The 19,959-nt window shown below is 38.6% G+C and overlaps 1 protein-coding gene across 5 annotated transcripts in view; it reads right to left on the bottom strand.

The window, feature by feature from the left end:
• Positions 1-19,959, bottom strand: part of ppfia2 (PTPRF interacting protein alpha 2) — a 124,529-nt gene that overhangs the window by 35,186 nt on the left and 69,384 nt on the right. For all 5 annotated transcript variants that reach the window (XM_068306650.1, XM_068306651.1, XM_068306654.1 and 2 more), the window contains one exon: positions 1,817-1,918. In XM_068306650.1, coding sequence (XP_068162751.1) covers positions 1,817-1,918 — 102 coding nt within the window. The remainder of the gene's footprint in view (positions 1-1,816; positions 1,919-19,959) is intronic.

The raw sequence follows: 19,959 nt of genomic DNA, 5'->3' as shown, positions 1-19,959 counted from the left end.
AAGCAATTTGACCAGTAATTTGCATTGCGTTCATTTTCATTTCTTTTAAATCTATCGCATATCATACAATCCAGAATAAAAGATCAACAGGAAATCCTAGAACTGTTCACAAACTGTATGATACTAATATGATCTGCTTGCTAGAAGGTCAGACAGAGAAGCAGAGCTCAGTGGCTGACTTCAGAAAAAGAAAACTACACAAACAGGATGAGACTGAGAGCCAGAATACTAGTTTGTCTGCATTGGAAAAACGTCATTCATGACTGTTTCTCACTCCTTTGTGAGATTAGACTACACGATCATCTGCTTTCATTTCCTTCTTGTTACCCATTGGCAAATTGCTGCAGTGGTATCAATGTAATGCACATTTCAACACCTCATTCCGTCTTGGAAGTTGTCCGAAGACATAATATAACATCCCCAGGATAAGGATCTGGTTCAAGAGCTAAGTTCCACCTTGAAATAATCTTCCAGAAATGCTTCATTGATCTGCTTCGTTCGTCTAAACCTCTACCACTGTGGGATGCCCAACAGGCCCAACAGGCTGATGTGGGCTTAGACGTGTTCTGTGTTAAACCACTGGTTGGGAAATCCCATTCCTACTTGGTATCAGCAGTTGTCTAAAATGTGCTGGATATTTACCAAAGCTCAACCAGGATTCTTGACACAAGCATGAAATAATTTAAATGCAGAGTTACAGTCTAGGACTCAAACACATCTGTAATTACTTAATATTTTTAACTGACATCTCTTTGTATGTTAGTAGATTACACAACTTGTCCATCCTTTATCTGTTGTTCTACTTAACTAGAGGCAGTGAATTCATATGCATGTCACTCGGGTGTGATCCTCATCTAAACAACAGGATAACATCTCTCCACTACCATGTCTCAGTCCACTGATTGCCTGTACATGTCATGATTTAATTATGGTCTGTAAAAAAAACAAAAAAAACAGTCAGTTACACAACCAAGCTTAATTAAAGTTGTGTTTGTGATTGCTCATCAGAAGATTGGAGGTGATAATAAAGTGAGAGAGTGAAAATGACTTCTTTCTGTCCCCGTTTCTTGCTTCTCACCTCTTTCATTTTTGTTCTTCTAGGCTGCTGTCGTGCTAAAATATTCTGCCTCCACCCAGAAAAAGATTGTGCAAGACTGTCAATCCACACTTAATCAGCAGTGGGCTGGAAAACAGTCTTATCTGTCAATAGCAGAGTGTGCTTACTGCTTCAGAGAGGAAATGTTTTTTATTGATGTGGGGCTTCAGCTCCACAAAATCATGATCCGCTAATATCTTAAGTTGTTGTTTTTTTTCTTCCACATTCTTTGACTTTGGCCGTGCAGGGCGTTGGTGCCAATTGGACTGAGTTTTGCTGTTGAGTGGCCATCCATGTGAAGTAAGTGGAAAAATGTTCCAGCAGAATAGGGAAGCTAATGAGGTGTGTCTGGGAATTGGAAATAGACATTGTACATGGTTGCTTCAGTACTTCTGCAGCCATAAAAGTGTGACCACCACATATCTTAAGCTTCATGTTGTCCATCACAGTGTGTAGCTTTTGCTTGTTTTCTGCAGCTGATGTGCTGCAAGTTGTGAAACTTCTGAGAAACTCATGGAATGTAGTTTCCAGAAATTTGCATAGGGAATAAAAAAAGTCCTCCTAACATTGGCAAAATAATAACTGCACAAATGTAAATAAAAAAAATCATACATAAATAAAATAATAAATCATAATAAATGCTTCAGAGAATTGCCAGGTTGTCATTGTCAGTGAGGAAAGTTTAGTAACTTACGTATCTTTAATAGTGCATGTACTCACCCTGGTGTTGTTCCTCTCAGCTTTGAGCTCGGAGATTTCCTCCTCTTTCTCCAGAAGCTGCTCCCTGCAGGCATTCAGCTCCTTCGTCAGTGCAGCAAACTCCTGAGTAACAAACATGAAAAAGATGGATGAGCATCACAGCCATGCATGTATGGTGACAGGTGGGGTAGATTTACACCTACAAGTAATGGGGAGGACTGGGAGGACAGTGCTTTGGATCGACTGAGGAATAGTACTACAAAAACACAGCTGAGGTGACAGACGGAGTGTGATGGAGCCGCATCAGGATGGCAGATTGTAGTTTTAGTCATAGCAATATTTGTCTGGGGAAGAAATAATGTCACAAATTAACCAGAACTTCAACAAGCAGATTAGATTGAGGAGCACAACATTGGGTATTTATTTACATAACAAAGTACCACTGATAACACAATGCTGCTACTAGTACTACTACTACTACTACTACTACTACTACTACTGTGACTACTATGACTAAGAGGACAAGGAGTACAAGAAAGAAGAAAAGAACAAGAAGAGAAAAGAAGACAAAAAGCAAAAGCAAAGGAAGGACACACTGAGAAGACAGTAAATGAAGAAGTAAAAGAGGAAGGCAATTGGAAAAGTGAAGAACAATGTGAAAAAGAAGAAAGGGGATGAAGAAAAAGCAAAACAGAGAAGCCAGAGAAGAGGAATCAGAAAAAAAAAAAAAAAAAAAAACCAAGACGGTAGAAAAGAAGGTAGATGGGAAAGAAGATGGGCATAAAGACAGGTAAAGAAGGAAAATGTAGAGAATCTAGAGGGAGAATCATTCCAAAAAAATGCAGACGAAAAGAAGGAGAACAAGAAATGTGAAGAGGGGAAAAGAAAAGTAGATGCATTTTAGCTCTCACGGCAAATCATCTCCGGGATGCTATTATGATCACTCAGGGTCAGAGCACCACTAAAAAGAAATGGTCTTCTTACATACAGTCTTCAAAATACCCACGAGCAACATGACAGCCAAGCTTTGACTCACTGAGTCTGAAATATAACAAGTGGTCATCAGGCTTCCCAGATCTCCTCTGACCATCAGCTTTGTTCTCAGCACCTTTATTGTTTCTGCACTGACACTGACAAAAGATTTTAAAAAGCATGAAAGCCATTTATACACCAATTACCCCTAAATAAGCCCAAAGATCCCCTTCAGACTCAAACCACAAACAGGAAATGATTTCCTGAACACAGATTGATTTGCTGCACGAAGCCGTGTACCTGTTACAAGAACTCCAGCAAACACCCATCAGAGCAGCAGAGACAGCCTGTCGCTTTGACTTTGCCTTTGTTGGCAAATTCTAAATTAATCACAGTTCAGACGTTTCTGCAGCAGGTCACGACAGGCGGGTACAAAGGAAACACACAACTGTGTTATGTGACTCCTGGTCAGTTGGTGGATGTGATGCAGACCCAGTTAACAGAATAAACAGCATTCTCAGTGTTTGATTTCAAGATCAAATGAGATTATGCATACATTTTTTGGTGTCATCTACATAGTATTGCAGGAATTGCTCCATATACTCCGTTTCTACATAATTTATTGTTGATGTTGATTGATTTAATTGAAAAATAAAGGCTCCAGGACTAAAAACAGAATCCATGTTGCAACACATTTCATCATTACAATACCAGGAATTCTACAACATTGTTTCATGTACGACTAGAAATTTCAATTAAAAAAAACCTCCCAAAAAGTCAGGATTTGCTGTTATATTTTCTTTCGTGTAAATATATATATATATATATATATATATATATATATATATATATATATATATATATATATATATATATATATATATATATATATTTAGCTTTGGATTGATCAGACAGAACGAGAAATTATCCACATTGGGATCACTGAAATTGTGAAAGTTCTCCAAGAGAATGCTCTCATACTTGCTCAGAACAAACATTTGGAAAGTAGAACAAAAATACATAAACTAATCCATGACAAAAAATGGAACAAATAATAATTAGTAGCTACTCTGTCATCATCAATTTCCAAAAGCTGTCAGATAAACACAACAAGTGATGTGTGTATTTGAGCACACATTGTAATTCAGAATGTGTGCACCATCTGCCCTTCAGGAGACAAGGACAATAACTCTGTGGCAGACTGTGGCAATATAGTGTCTCCTAGTAGCGTAACAAATCCTTATAGGCCTTATAGAGTGATAAATCCTCCACACACAGACACCACACACCTCGGAAATCCCCAAATTACACACAAACCCCTGTTCGTATGGTGGTGTGTAGGATCTGAAAAAGTCAAGTGGATTTACTGATGTGATTAAAGATTTTAGGTTACAACATGAAACACAGGTAGAGACAAGGGAGAGGAGCTTCTCTCTCCTTATGGAAACAATCTGCAGGATGAGAAGCTCCGGTGGCTTCCGAGTGGATTTCTGCCAGCTGCAACCTCTTTAATGTGGATGATCACAATATCATAATTGAATCAGATTGTGTTCTTCTGATTCTGAATTCATTATCTCATAATAAAATAATGGTAATGATGCCAGTTTATGTGATAAAACATGCAGAATTTCATTCATTCTAATAAAGAAATGTGTTTTAGTTGAATCTTTGAGGAGCATGATGACATTTAAGGGTTGTTCTCAGGCCTCTAGGGAGTAGTCATAGGTGTAGTCAGCTTGTATTGAATGGCTTCATCTCAAAAGTTTATGTAATATTTTGTCTGATTAGATGATTTGCTGTTATATTTTCATATTTCATTGTAACACTATTGACAGAAGCTTTGGCAGAAGTATGGAGAAACTTGTTGCTATCTGACTGCCAAAATGATCAAATCCTCTGCTGAATTGTTTATTACTCAATTTTTATTAAATCTCAGAAATAACCCTTAAGCTTCGGTGTCTTTGGAGACAACTGCAGTCTATTGTTTTTGTGACTACACTTTCCAAACTTGGTGTGCACACTAAGTCACATGCAAAAAAAGAAGCATAGAGCTGTGTCTAAATCATCCAAATCTGCATCGCAGTGGAATGAAGCTAATCACAGCCTCCTCTGAGGAGAAAACACTCATGTGCATCATCTGCCTTAATGCTTGTGAGATCCAACAGTTGCTTGCTCATGTTTACCAGTCCTAGTAAGCTGCAACTTCCTTAGGAGTACATGACACAATGCTGTCCTTTAACTGTCTGGGTAGCATTCTAAAATGGACCTTTTTAGTGTTTCAAGCAGAAAGATTCTTTAAAACAATTTTAATACTTCAATCAGAAATAAACACCCCTTTATCCAGCTACTGTGTTTAAGAAATCTGTGAAACTGCTAATATTAAAATATCTGCTTATTGAGACTTTATTTTCAGGAGTTCTATTTTTTTCAGACTAACCTTTCCTTGTAATTTGTGCTTTGGACAACTGCAGCTCCAGCAGATTTTGCTTCCAGCCTTGACACAGAGTTTGACAGCAGCTGCTCATGGCTGGTTAGCTTTGAATACCAGTTTGCTGTTCCTGCCGCACTGAGTGGTCATCAGTCTGTCATAGTGTCAGGGTGTCAATGTCTCCTTACTCAATCTAAGAGGGAAGCAGCAAGCAGAACTGCAGCAGTGTGCAGCTCCACTGTAATTAACTTGTCCAGAATCTGTCCGGTTGTCAGTGTCTGAAGTCGAATGTGCTTTACACACATATATACACATACATACAGATCTGAAAATAAAACCTAGACATGACACATTAAACATTTTTTACTGATTCACGTTGTAGTCATACAAGACGTGAATGTTTTTTCATTTTTATTTTTGGCAGACTAAACACAGCTGACTACTGAATTCATCTATCACCAGCAATCACTTATTTTTTAATGTGCCAAATGCAAAACTAGGTAATTAAAGATGCCAAATATCAGAGAGGCACAATTTCGAGGCTCATACAAATCAAATGTAGAACTTCAACCAGATTCTGTCTACTGATTTCTGAGGAGTTATGGATTGACCATACCCAGGGTGGATAAAGTGATTTTATGGTAGGGTTATAAAACAAAGGGGTAATATTGATGATTCTAGAATTTCACATCTATTACAACTGCACTTTAGTTGAACAATTTAGGGAAACAACCACTTTAAATCTAGAGCTACAGTAGATAGCCAGAGGATAATGAGCTTAACTCTGGAGTAACTAGCTGAGAGAAACAACCTGCATGCTCAGTTACTTTCATATGAATAAAATCAGCACTGTCAAACCTTTATACTTTTTATGCTTGCAAAGCTAATGGCCTTCTGGTAAAATATCCAGGATAAATCAGTTTGAATAGCATGGATAAAATTGTGGATCATATTCTACCATAGTCTTTTTTTGTTTGTTGCAAATTTAGAATTGTAGGATTGTAGTCCAATATTATTAGTTGTCACATATTAGACCACATTGGTCACAAAATACTGTATAATCCATATTAAGTGAGTAGCGCTTTTCATTTTAATAAATGCTTGTGCTTTGTTTTACTTTCATTTTTTAAAATTTTTATCACATCGTGTTTGTTTGAATTTCTACAAACACTAGCAAACACAACAACTCCAGGTGTAACGTATGCTTTACCCGAGTTGATAACAGTTTTTTGACCACCGGATAATTCACAACACTAAAAATGCAGCAAATGGAAGATTCGACAACATTTATTTTGTTCTCTTTCAAGGCAAACACAAACTGGTGAATCTCTATTCTCCCAGGAAATGCTACTTCCAGGCATTGCTCTCATAAATAACCTGAAAATAGGATGGTAGGATGGAAAGATAGGGCGAAGCGAGAGGCAGAATGCACTGCAGTGAAAATACAACTCCTAGTATATAAATAAAAAAGGTGAAGACGCACATGCTGGGGCTTGCGTGACAGTGCATCTTCAGCACATTGGTTCAGTGGACTTTCACCTCTGCTGCGGTATTTCATTGCGAATGATGTGCACATGTAAACTCACTCAGGTACCCAGTCACACACAGTCAGATGAAGTTCTCCGGGGACATTCAAGAACTCCCTCAGGGGAAACGATGACAGCTGTGCTGACTGCTACCCAGCTGTGAGCTCCTAACAAATGCAGAGCCGTGGTTTTGATTGCTGAGTCGACTGGTGAAATAGAGTCACTGGAAAGCCTTTTTTTTTTTTTTGGTCTGCACTTCCAAAATATTCTCCAAGGTCAGTGAATCCGTGGTCAGGTTTTATTCAGTGTTACAACTTTATTTTACAGTCAATTAAGAGAGCTGGGTAGTTTAAAATTCCACCTGGATGAGCCGAGGCTTTGCTCCAAACGTCTTTCTCACACAGCCCATGATTCGCCGTCCAGCTGCCTCCACCGACTCCCTCCTTTCCCCTCCTCTCATTATATGGCCAAACTGCCTAGCACTCCAGTATCTCAGTGTGTAGTATGTGCATGTGTGTATGTATGTGTGTGTGAGTCTGCCTTGAAGGTGAACTCTAAATTTGATGGTGGACAAGGCTTCCTCCCCAAGCGAGCCAACGGTCAGCCAAAATTACAGTTTTCTTTTTTTTTTAAATGGGGGAGCTCTTCTGCTGGAGTCATGCTTGCAGGATAAAAACAAGCCCTGGCAATTGTGTATCGCTCTCTCAAGAGAGACAAGGGTGTGCTGTTGTGATTGACAGCATGCTGATTCTTGAAACACGAAGAGCAGCTCAAAAAATAAATAAATATATAACAGATCTCTTGTGGCCAAGTGTCAGGAATCTTCGTGACGGAATTGATGGTTATCAATCACTTGTCATCTAAAAGCTTTAAGTGAGGCAAATGAGTTTGAAAATGAGTCAATAAGAGGGTTGAGTATAACCTTTAGACACTCTTCCAAAATACAAATCAGAAAAATGCCAACAACATTCATTGTAAGCGACACTAAAGCAGCAAAATAATCTCTTTTTAAATGTATTGTGACATTTGGTACCCTGAAAATCGTTCTAATAGCCAATGAGCAGAAACAGAGGCCTTGTTCTGCTCTCTCAATTACTACATGTTGTTTTCAGAGAACTCCACTATACTGCAGATCTTTAATATTTCATAAACAGTGTTATATTTACAGTGTGAGGCCAAAGGGAGGACAGGATGGAGGGTGATTATAAATAAAAGACAAGATGAGCCTCCTGCTAGCAATGCAAAAGCTGAACTTCCCACAGGTAGCAAATTTGCACACAATGGTGACGCTGTGTGAACATGAACCTGCATCACTGTATTTACACTTGAAGACAAGCCAGTCATGAGAAGGACATGTGAATGGCTCAAACTGCTGATGTAGTAGTTTGTCTCAAACTTGGCAAAAAATTCCAGAGAAAGCCAATAAAGCCAACATTTACAAAGCAACCGAGTGTAAGCAGATTATGTTTCACCCACATGGGTTTGTTGGTTTGTGTATTTGATTATTTGCTTGTTAGCAGGATTACCCAAAAACCACAAGATGGATTTTTATAAACATTTGTGGGAGACATGAACATAAAGCAGAGAAGAAGCAGATGCATTTTGAATTGGCTCCAGAAAAAATGGGGGGAAAAAATGGAACTTTCACTGATTCTATATAAAATACCTGATGAATGACAATTAAAATAGATTGAAGGGTGGAGTATGTGTCACTGAGGAAATTTAATTTATGGAGTGAGTCTGGCTTTAAAGGAAAATCCAGTAAAGTTTTTTTTTAAAATTATTATCATTTTATCTCAGATATAAGGGATTGTATTATACAGCAGTCCACTCTGGGCCCACACTGACTGGATTCTTGTCTTCTCTTCAGCTGTTAAAGAAGGATCGATGACAGAGACTCTGGGTCCGACACCGAGGAGCCAGAGAGACCTTTAGAAACAGCCCCAGAAGGTTTCAGCTCACTCTCATTTCCACAGCTCTGAATACTCGAGAAGATCTCTAATGCTGAGAGAGTACATCTTGTGCTTGGTGGTGATATGCAGGTAAAATTGCAAGAGCAGCGATGGAACCTCCTCAGGAACCATATAGTTAATATTAATATATGTGTCTGCCAAAAATAAGAGAAGTCACACCAGCCCTATGCATAATCATAGCACTTATCTCACAATTCTAGAACCAAAGGCAGATATTTTAGATTTTGCATTCCTACACCTGCTTTACACATAGAATGTACAGCACCATGATTATATACAGATTCAGGGAAGTTGCATTATAAAATCATGTTTGATTGGACTTATATTACTTTCTCTCAGAGTTTTCATGTTGTATGTGTTTATATGTGTCTTTCACCAAATACACTTTACAGATACAAATGCATAAACAACCATGTAGAATCATTTCTAATAAACTGTTACCTTGAAATGTGTCAGCCATAAATAAGAGGTCAGTTTAACATGTATTTATTCAGCGTTACTGCCTGGGGTTTTTGGGATTGTCAATAAGCTAAAAAACATAAAAGAGGCAAGAGTCAGCTCCTGAAATAGATAATGAATAGATGTCCTGAAGGGACTTTGCATGACAACATTTTGATGTTAGATCAGGGCAGCAGGGGATTGGTCTCTTCACTCATGCCCTTAATGGGAACCGAGGAAAACAACAGTGAAATGAAAAAAAACAGCTCTTGTAAGACAGGGAAGGATTATTTAATAGAAATTGCAGCATTTATGTACCACAGATCAGAAAGGGAAATGAAATGTCTGAGTGTTTGTGTGTACGGATGTGAGAGTGTGTGAGAGTCTAATGGTGGGATGGGGTTGAGGGGTTGTGATTTACTATAACCTTTAGCTGGGGAGGTAAGAGGGGTTGTGTGTGTGCTGTAATGGCCCCTCGCGGCCAAGTCATAAATCTGAGATTGGAAATTGCGGCATGGCAATTTACTGCCCTTCGAGTACCTAATAACTAATTTTGATCCCTTTGAACTCCCATACAATGACCCACCACACCTCCATCACCTCTCATCACATCATGAGTTGCAGCATCCAACCTCTAACCTCCAAAATAAATTAAAAAAAACAGGGGAAAAGAAGGAATAATCTCACTTTTAAAATGGCATTGTCATGGTTGATTCCTCAGAATGAAAGTTGACCGAGTAGATTGAAAACTGTAAATTCTTTGGTGAGGAGAAAAAAAGACTGTATAAAAAGTGACAAGTCATTTCCAACTTAAAATGTTGTTGCAAGTGGTGGCAAAGATTTCAGTTTATATGAGCATGACAAAGATTTGTGTTATGTCAAACTTTGAGTAAATATGAAGTCATTTCATCTGCTATGACACAAAGATCCATGTAAATTTTCTCCATCTCTGACACATCTCTTCTCTATGTTTACAGTAGCTATTTATGACAACAAGCAGACAGAAAAAGACACAGTGACAATGACGTTACTTAAACCCATGATGAAAATGCAAAAGCTACAAAGTTTTATCTTACATTATGTAAGGATTGTTGTTATTGTTGATATTGTTAAAATATGAAATCTGAAAATTATTCTGAAACTGTGTTACGCTTTTAGAAATATGCATGCAGAAATCAAACTGTTCAGTGTATTGTAAAATTAAAAAAGTTGCTGTACTGTAGAAATTTAGGAAAAATATAGCCTGGTTCTATTCAGCTAACAATTTGAACCTTATTTACCCTGGTTAGGCTAGGGTTAGGGTTATGGTTGCTTGTTGGGTTATGGTTATGGGTTAGGGTGCTGCAAAAAAGGTCTGGTTAGGTTACCACACGTCAAATATACTAATATTCTATATGTGTTTTATTGAAAACACTTTCATGTATTATCTCACTTGATTCAGATAATAACCATTCTAATCATTTTAGATATATTACAGTTAAATTTTTGTTCTTTAGGACATCAAAGCAATGAAAATAGCTATGACTATCAGTGGCATCAGTGGCAGTGGCATCAGACTGTCAAGATGACAGACTGATACCACTGCCACATCTTTCTGAAATTATGGTAATAAAGTCCAAGATGGGCAGAGTGCTTTATTAGTCAATGAGAAACCCTCCTCTGGTTTTCACGTGTAATGTTGTGTCACACCCTTCTCATTTTGTCCCAGTAACGTTAGGCACCCAAGCAGAGATAGACCTCCATATCACTGAGAAGCACCCAAGCAAGCCTGGTGGAAAAATGCCAGGCAATCCATCATCCATTACTTATGAAGAGCATGAGGGGCATGTCTTTCTTTCCTTTTGTTTCAACACAAAAGTCGTAGCGTTGCCACAAATGCTTATTTCGTTAGTCAACTAATGACCGATATTTTTTTTATTAGAAGACTAATCGGATCATATGTAAATTGAATGTAAAACATACACCTTGTCGCACCAGCATGAAGCTGCTCTTATATAACCATCATTAGTTTTCAGCTTGAAGTGTTTAAGATATACCAACTAAAAATAAAGACAACAAGAACCAAGGCAGTCAGAGACTGCAACATCCCGCGAAGGATAGGTCAACTTGTACACCCTAAGCTATGTTTTAGTTTTCAGTCCCTTTATTTCCACGCTGGTTTCTTCTCCGTGGTAACTACTGTAGATCTCCAGTGTTACTATTCTTTTTATGCTCAAAAATGCCCTTACTTGTAATGTGGCTATTGCTCCACATTGACGAAAATGTTTTATAAAAAAGACTAAACAAAGCTTTTGCTTTAAAATTTAGCACTGCGTGTTGCGTCATTACTTCTGCAATATGTACTACAATCGATATAGCTTAGTCATGTAAACTTAAAAAACTTAAACTTAGGTAAATCTTGAAAACTCCACAAATATGAAAAAACACAAAAATGGAGAAAGTAATCATTCTTCAAAAAGATTCTAATTAGTCTAATCGAAAACCAAAAATACACACCATCTTTTCTTGCTGATATAAAACTGTTAATTGTATTTCTTTTATGTATTTCTGGCAATTGTTTAAGGATTTCATTGACAAATTGTTTTGTCTTTCTGGTTCCTGTGTTCACAGGCTTGTTGGCCCAAGGTATAATTGGAGCCCAGACTGTGAACAGAGGTCTATTGAGCCACAGACACGTTCTACAGCACCAGGCTCCTGAAATGAGACAAACCCATTCAAAAGAAAACACATTGCAGCACCACTTCAGTGCCAGATGAATGGACACTGCAGAGATGAAAGTCACAGAACATGAGGTTCAGTTTTCCAGATAAGCGTGGCAATTTGGGTCAGCCTGATAACCAACTGAGCAACAGTCATTTGGTGCGAGTGTGATGTCCCCTTTGGAAAACTCATCAGACAATTGTCGGGCTTTGTCGTGATTACAGTAGAGAGAAAGGGTGGGCTTTGGAGCAATGGTAATTCAACCCCTGTCCATGCAGATAGGACCTGGTGCAGCAATGATAAACAAAACACACTTTGTGCAGGAAAAAAGAGCAACATCTGATGTTTGCCCCTTGCTGACATGAAATAGCATGTAAGATTAGAAAAAAACTGCACCTTTTCATCTGGCAATATTTACAGAGGACTACAAAATTTGAGTTTGAGGCTGTTTTTCAGGGACTAGACCAGAAACCAGAGAAATAATCTGCTCATGAGAATAGAGGTGGAGTTCCAAGTTTAGCTATTGATGAAAAATGATAAAGATAAATAACTGAAAAATGACCAAATGTGCTGTTATGACACCATGATTACTCTTCCTCCTTAGCTTTGCAACCTAAATGTTTTTGTGTAAAATGGTTCCTGTAATCCTCAGGAAATTCAAGGTACACCGACCTGAACCTCAGTCATTTATCACACACTGCTGAAGTGGAGGAACTCTGAAATGCCAACCCTTGAAGACCAGGCACAATAAGGTAGAAACAATAACTCAGGGACGGAACAACTTTCAGCTGATGTGGTATATTTTGCTCTCATAGGGTGTTTGTTTCTTATGTATACAAGTAAAGACTTTGCCATTAAAATTTACTACTGTTTGACGACGCTACTGGGACCACGACGCCATCAAATCACAACATGAACCATCAAGGTGACCATATATTCTGTACTGCAAGTTTATAGTCGGCTGTAAAACCTTGTATGTGATGTAGTTTTACTATCTAATTAGCCAGGGCAAAGTGTTAAAGTTAAAGGCTTGTAAATATTAAACAGTAATTACTGTCTCTGAACTGACAATGTACAGGGAGAGATTACAGCACAAGCTTATGAAAATAACTTTTATATGTATTAAATTCTACTGTTCAATTGTGATTGTTCCTTACAGACCATGCTGGGGGCAGAGATGACCCAATATGCTGAATGCTGTGTCTCTGGTAAACCAGACAGCTGCACTGTACACACTTAGTTTTTTAGGTTTATGAGAATAAAATGTATTTTTATGTTCATGGTGGCGGCATGTCAATGCCCTAATCTGCACTCAATACGAAAGAAATAAGTGCACAAAGGGGTACCCATAGAAGAACATGGGAGCCATTAATGTCTTATTCACTGTAGCATCAAACTGAGTAACAAGAATAACAGCAATTGACTATTTATCCATTTCATTTTTAACATTTTACACTTAAAATGTGACTAAACTGCAACACAGAAGATTAAGCCAAAACGTCCATCCTGATTTCCATGAGGCATGTGTTAAAGACCTCATAGGACTAGCTAATCCTGTGCAGAATGTCAGGGATCTTGGAGAGATAATGTTTAGATGCCTCAGGGAAGCCGGTGCCTTTAAGGTCATCATGAAACCATCAACCCCAAACTCATCTCGTTTTCTTGTCCTTTATCTCTCATCATCTGAATCATCTTTGTGCACGTAGCTTTATCTCTCTCCTCCAGTCCTCTCTCCTGCCTAGTTTTGTGGACATTTCACTTGGTGGCAGATCACAGGGATCTTACATGAATTATATGGTCCTGAATGAAAATAACAGTTGTGGATCATGAGGCGTGATGGCTTCCAAGGTGCCCCATGAGCTCTCGATGAGGCGAGGGCGACTGAAGGAGGTTCCAAAAACCAGAATCAGACAGAGTCAATCATATAATTGCCAAACCCTGCTGTATCATCCATGCTGATTTGTAGCAGCAGTGATGGCTTTTAAAGGTCAAACTTCTCAGGATAACACAGTTATCATGGTACATGGTTGGAAAAAAAGGCAATTATGTCTACTTGGATGGACATGTATACACATATTCAGTGAAGACAATAGTATCTATCCCTCCTTCGTCTCTGTAAGTTAAACTTAAGAATCAAATGGCCTCAAGTGCTGTTCAAAATGAATTAGTGTTGAAGGCTTGGCACACTGAATATCTGGCATTCTGTTAAAGGTCTTTTGTATGAAGGAGACCATCTGAGAGTTGGGTCAGGAGGGAACGTTCAGAGTGCACACGCTGATAAAAACAATCCCTTTTCTTGAATATACAATGAACAATCATTCAGTCCATTTTAGAGTTCACATGAGTGTAATAGAAAAATGCTGCTTTGAGACTTAACAGACTAAAACAATTCCCAGTTCCTCTGAAACAAGGAAATGCAGCAGCAGCAGAAGAACGACGAGCCAGGTAGGAATCTAACATTAACACAGACTGTGGCTGTCTGGATAATGATGCTGTCAGCTGGAAAGCAGGTCCTTTGATACAGAAACATGAACAAACTGACAGGAGCAAAAAAAAAAAGAGCAAAAAACAGCACAAAGTATTGCAGGTGATAAGCATGGAGTCCCGGTTCTGACTGTGCCGACTACAGGCATCAAGGTGTGAACGATCATTCAGCTGTGTTATCAGCTTGCTCGTAACAGCGGTTAAATGGTTCTGACTGATTTCGGAAGGTATTATGATATGATACAAAAAATGCTTAGAATTTCATGTGTTGCTCTTGATGAGGCAACTTCCCTTTTACCTTGTCTGAACTGATTATGGCTGCTGGAGAGAGATGATGAAGTAGTGAAGAAGTGATGAAGGGATGCAACACATGCACTCTGAACAGATGATGCGTTGGGGTGCGCAGAATAAGAGAACTGTCCTTGGGTGGCGAATGGCTCTGAGCTCCTCAGGGGCTCAGCAGCCAGATGTTTCGCTTTGACTGCTTGCCTGGGTTTCATTCCCAGCATCCCTCCACAAGCAGCACACAACATTCACATGACATGAGGCATAGCAACTGTCGCCAGGCAAAAGGTGGTGACAATAATAATCAAAATGGCAAACATGAATTAAAGTTGGGAGTTATAGAACATACAAACAGAAAGGCTTCAGGTGGAATTAACCACATGACCTTCTTCTGTGAAACAACAACAGTACCCACTGTATCAACCAAAAGGTTATTCTCTGACCCCAAAACTCTATTCTGGATGAAGGAGTCATTGCATGTCTTTATATTGATTTGCTTTAGTTAAATATAGGAATATACAGGGTTTAGTACCAGATGTAAGGAATCTTTGAACACGAAGAATACAGAAGACTGTCAGACCACTTGAATTTCTCTCTTCATAGTACTATCACTGTGAGACAAGTTTTAGAACATGCAGGGCTTAACAAACAAATCAAGATGTGGGGTTGAATCCACTTTACACACTGTAAAACTCATCCAAACATGCTCTGGTCAGTGTGTGACACCCTAGAGTTTTTGTTCACTGCAGCTCTGGCCAGGGTTCAAACATGGCTGTAGTGGTGCAGAAGGAAGGATTATCTCACAGCTTCCTCCCTCTCTCCCCCACCCCTCACCTGCACCACATGCCTACAGAGCGCAATTGCTCTCGGCTTTGGTCTGCATCACTGAACATCACAGGGCTGCAGACCTGAGTCACACATTCAGAAGGAAGCAGATAAAGGATCTACAGATTCAGTTATAAAGCCTGATCCATGAAATAATGGCTGGCAAAAATGATATGTTTTTGAAAGTGGTGTTTCTTGAAACTTCAGATAAAAAAAATATAAAATTGCATTTATTTTTTGGAAATGAATCTTTTTTACTACATGTGGTATTTTTGTTTATACAAAATGCAAATGCATGTGTCTCATTGGGTACATCAGGTTTCTCATCAAAAAAAAAATAAAAAAATCAAGCTTATGATGTAGAGGTCTCAAAAATCCATGAATCAAATATGATACACTTGCCATTACAGGGTTAATAATGTGACAATGCAGACTTTGGTGATGGTCTTTCAGTTATTGGTGCTCTTCAAAAGTATACAAACACATCTCCAGTTAGAACACCTGCATGGAGCTACATCTCACATATCACACAGAGGTGAGATCCCCAGGGAGATTTAGCTGTACGCCTGAGAGGTTTACTCCTGCTACGCACTACGCTGATATACTGCAGATATACGGTACTTCTAGTGTGATCTAACACCAGGATACAGAAAGCAACATGCACTACAGCATCCTTTCCCAGGATGCCGCCAATTGCAGAGACCCCCCAGTGGCATGTTAATCTGCCAAAGGGGTCACATGAAGGGTAAAGGAGGTATGCCGAAGTATGACAGAAAAGCAATCAAAACCTGTATTAATAATACATGAGGACATGGGAAAGGATCTATAAAAGAAGGTGAAAGGGCTTGGAAGATACTAAGTGACAAATCCAGCCGCATTCATTATATGAATTTACGCTACAAATGTAGAACACACACTTTGTTTGCTTTTAATAATATCTATATTATATGCTTTAATCAGTACTTATCATTGTATCATATTGTGTCCATAATAATGTGTAATTTGACTATTTATTACGTTTTCAATATTTTTCTCCTCCCTAGTAAAACAGTAATTTTAAATAATTAATTATATTTAATTTTTTAATTATTTTTTTTAGGATGACTTTGTAACATCTATTCAGGGACCACAGATCAAAAGCAGCCTATGGGTTAACCTAGGCCCATTTACAGAAATGTTAATCAATGTGTATTCTCCCTGTTTAATAAAATAATAAATAAGATTGAAGAACTTACGGAGAAAATTATTAATTCTAGTGAAATTATCTATCAATGCAATACAATATTTTATCTTAAAATAATATGGTTCCAGTCTAGAAACAAGAAGGTTAAATAAAGCCTTGTAAACCTTCCACATTTTCCATGGTTCATTATTTTACACAGATCCTTGCCCGCTCTGACTCTCTTTACACAACACGAACATCCTTAATATGAGTCTTAAAGGACTCATTAGATGATTACACACAGATTTATTCTTGATTATTTTCTCACTGAACCCTACATTAAATTATGGGTATCTGCAAGGAAATACATCTGTACTATTAAAGCTGACTTGGACAACATTCCTCATGATGAATACTGTAGTTATAGTTATTAATCAAGATTGATTTTCTCAGCGACTTAGTGAGAGTAACAGTAGTTATGTAACCTCTTAGACAGTGATCGTGCACAGGGTGAACTGTGAAAGTCTATCTGAATTGTTATGTTATCATACTGATTGTTAAGTACTCACTCAGGGGCCGCTTTCTTTTGACAGCTATCTTGTATAAATTCTAAAAGGCCAAACAAACAATAGCCAGAACTGGGCAATGCTGTCTCCCTGCAGTATTTAGAGGCTTTTGCTTTGCCTGCATTGTGAGTACCGGTGGAATGAGCTATTGCCAGATATGTGTCTGAAATACCATGGGCTACTGAGGTTGTCAGATGTGTGTCAGAAATTTCCAATGAGAGATGGATGCCAACTCTTCCTCAAACATCGATGGTCACCAGGCTGGCAGCTCTGTCTCCAACTGCACGTATTAAGGTTGCCAGAAATGCAGGACCATTTGATATTTAGTTATATCCCCCAATAGGTAAAATATCTGCTATGAAATATATAATAGTATCTGTAAGGGTTGCTCTAGTTACAACAAATAAGATTTGATTTGAGTTTCACAATTAATAATTTCAAGTTTGAGTTTGTACTGAGAGATGAGTTTGCGTAAGTATTCTTTGATTGCATTATTGCACTCATTACGAGCAGCATTAATTCATCTGTTTGTTATTTGTAAATAGATGGCTGATCATGCATAAAAAATTGAAATGGAAAGCAGGTAGAAGGTTTCGAAAGACTCACGGACTCAATGGATGTTGTAACAAGCACACATTAAGACCGGACAACGCTTGAAATTAATATTTCAATTATTTAATTCCAATCTTGATTGGAATTTATTTTATATCCAAAATGTTCTGCCTGCAAACTCCTCTGAAGAAAAGTCTGTGCTTTAAATGTGCTCCGCTATTAAAGCTGGGATATTTCTGTATCCAAATGATGGACAGAGCTTCCTTTTTAAGTGCAAGCCCCTGTGGTTGAGAGCTTGTTCAGTGGCTTGGAGTTTTGTGCCACTTTGGAAACACTTTCCCTGGAAGGATTTGATGGAAAAGTCACAGGACTATTTCTAAGGACAGCTGAACCTGCATTGACCGACATGAGCAGGATTAAATCAGGGCCATAGTGTGCAAACTTATTTAATTAAAAGTCCTAATTGTTATTTGTAAACACACCTCCGTTCTTAGTACAGACACACCAACACATTGTAAGACACACAAGCAATTACTGACAAGCCATGACAAGAAAAAAAAGTCCATTATTGAGATGGCTGACTTTGTAGTAGGATGGTTCGACCTTGAGTATCTGTGCTTTCCTTCCACTCCGAGAGTGAGATACAGAGCTGGACAGTGAATGCATGCATGTATTCTTTCAAAGCAATCCTCAACAGTGACCTAAAAATTACACACCCTGTCAGTCTGAAACACTTTAGCAAAGAAAAAAAAAAAGCATACAGCTCACACGGGAATATGGAACACACAAAAGCTCATCGTGGTGAGATGTGTAGGTGGGAAGCCCACCAGGGACTCTGCTGTCACTCACTGCTGCGCTCTTAATCCACCTCTGAATACTACTACGGTATAGATAGCAGGGGTCTCTGAGGGTCAAAGCTGCCTCATCTTCTTCGACTCATAGGGATCCGTCTGTTACAGGGGATGATTTCCTGTGAATACCTGGTCATGATGCTTCTGCTTCATAATCACTGTATGATAAACAAAAGATCTGATCTAAGTTTGGTTCATCTGGTCAATACATATAGTATATCAGGAGATATAGAAGCGAGCTTTGACAATGAAAGAATGAGTGAATGATCTGTTTAGAAGCAGGACAAATAACCTGAATTGAAGTTAGGTGCTTGAACCATCATGTTCAACTCCTTTACCACAAGAATAAAGCAAATACCTACAATAATAATATTATGTAAAGGAATACAAGCCAGTGGCTTTGTGTTTGCCCTGTGTTGTCAAGGTTGACTTGACATGCTTCTTCCTCATGTGAATTGTTTTTCTTAGTGCGTATTTCTCTACACTTTCATAAGCACACATATAATAGAGGTAAGCACTTTGCAACTGTGTTAGGGGAAGAAAAAACCTCAATACATGCTGTGTGTATCATCACAGAGGCACATCTGCATCCGTAGCCACGGGAGCGTGTTGATGCTAATCAGCTGATGTGATCTACTCTGAGCCTGGCTGCAACCCGACAGGGAATCCTAGCCTACAAAATCTGCTATTTATATCAAGCCCAAGTTCTTTCGCCGCCTGTCCCTTTTATTAAAGCTGGGGTTGGCTTCCCAGATAAAAGTCTTTAATTAAAAGTGGGGTCTTGGCAGTTAAGCAGGGCAGACATGTTAGGAGCTTTGGCGCCGCGTCAGCTGAAAGACCTCGGCATTGAGAGGGTTAAAGAGACGAAGGCTTTCTGAAATCAATTTGATAGCATCAATGATTCATTAACAGAGGAGTGTCAGCATACTGCATATGACAGCTTGTGTTTGCTTAATGGTTGACTCTTCTCTTAAGGTAAAGATATTTTCCTCATATGTAATCTTTAGGTTCTCTAGATGTTATTGACAAACAAAAGTGTTCTCTGACACAGATAATGATTTAAAATTCCTTTATTTTGCTCAATATTCACTTCATACACTCAGCCCTATTTCTCGGTATCGATGTGATTTCTGCAGAGTATATTCATCTCCTGTTCTCCTTCAGAGAGCTACAATAATATGATAATGTTGCAGATGACAGTACAGATTAAAGATGGACTTTTCAATCTGAAACACTTGAAAAACAGATTTCCACGAGAATGAGTATCGGGAGCGGAAAGCAACAATCAGTTGAGAAGAGGAGTAAGCAGCAAATGCTCCTAATGATGTGACTTGATGGAGCATGGTTTTTGAAAACAGAAACGCAAGAAGCATCTTCCAATCTTATCTGCTTACGTTGGTGA

The sequence above is a fragment of the Antennarius striatus genome, chromosome 22 (genome assembly GCF_040054535.1).
Source record: "Antennarius striatus isolate MH-2024 chromosome 22, ASM4005453v1, whole genome shotgun sequence".
In the NCBI taxonomy this organism is placed as follows: Eukaryota; Metazoa; Chordata; class Actinopteri; order Lophiiformes; family Antennariidae; genus Antennarius; species Antennarius striatus.
Note: the sequence above shows the minus strand (reverse complement) of the source record. Positions and strands in the feature narration are given on the sequence as shown.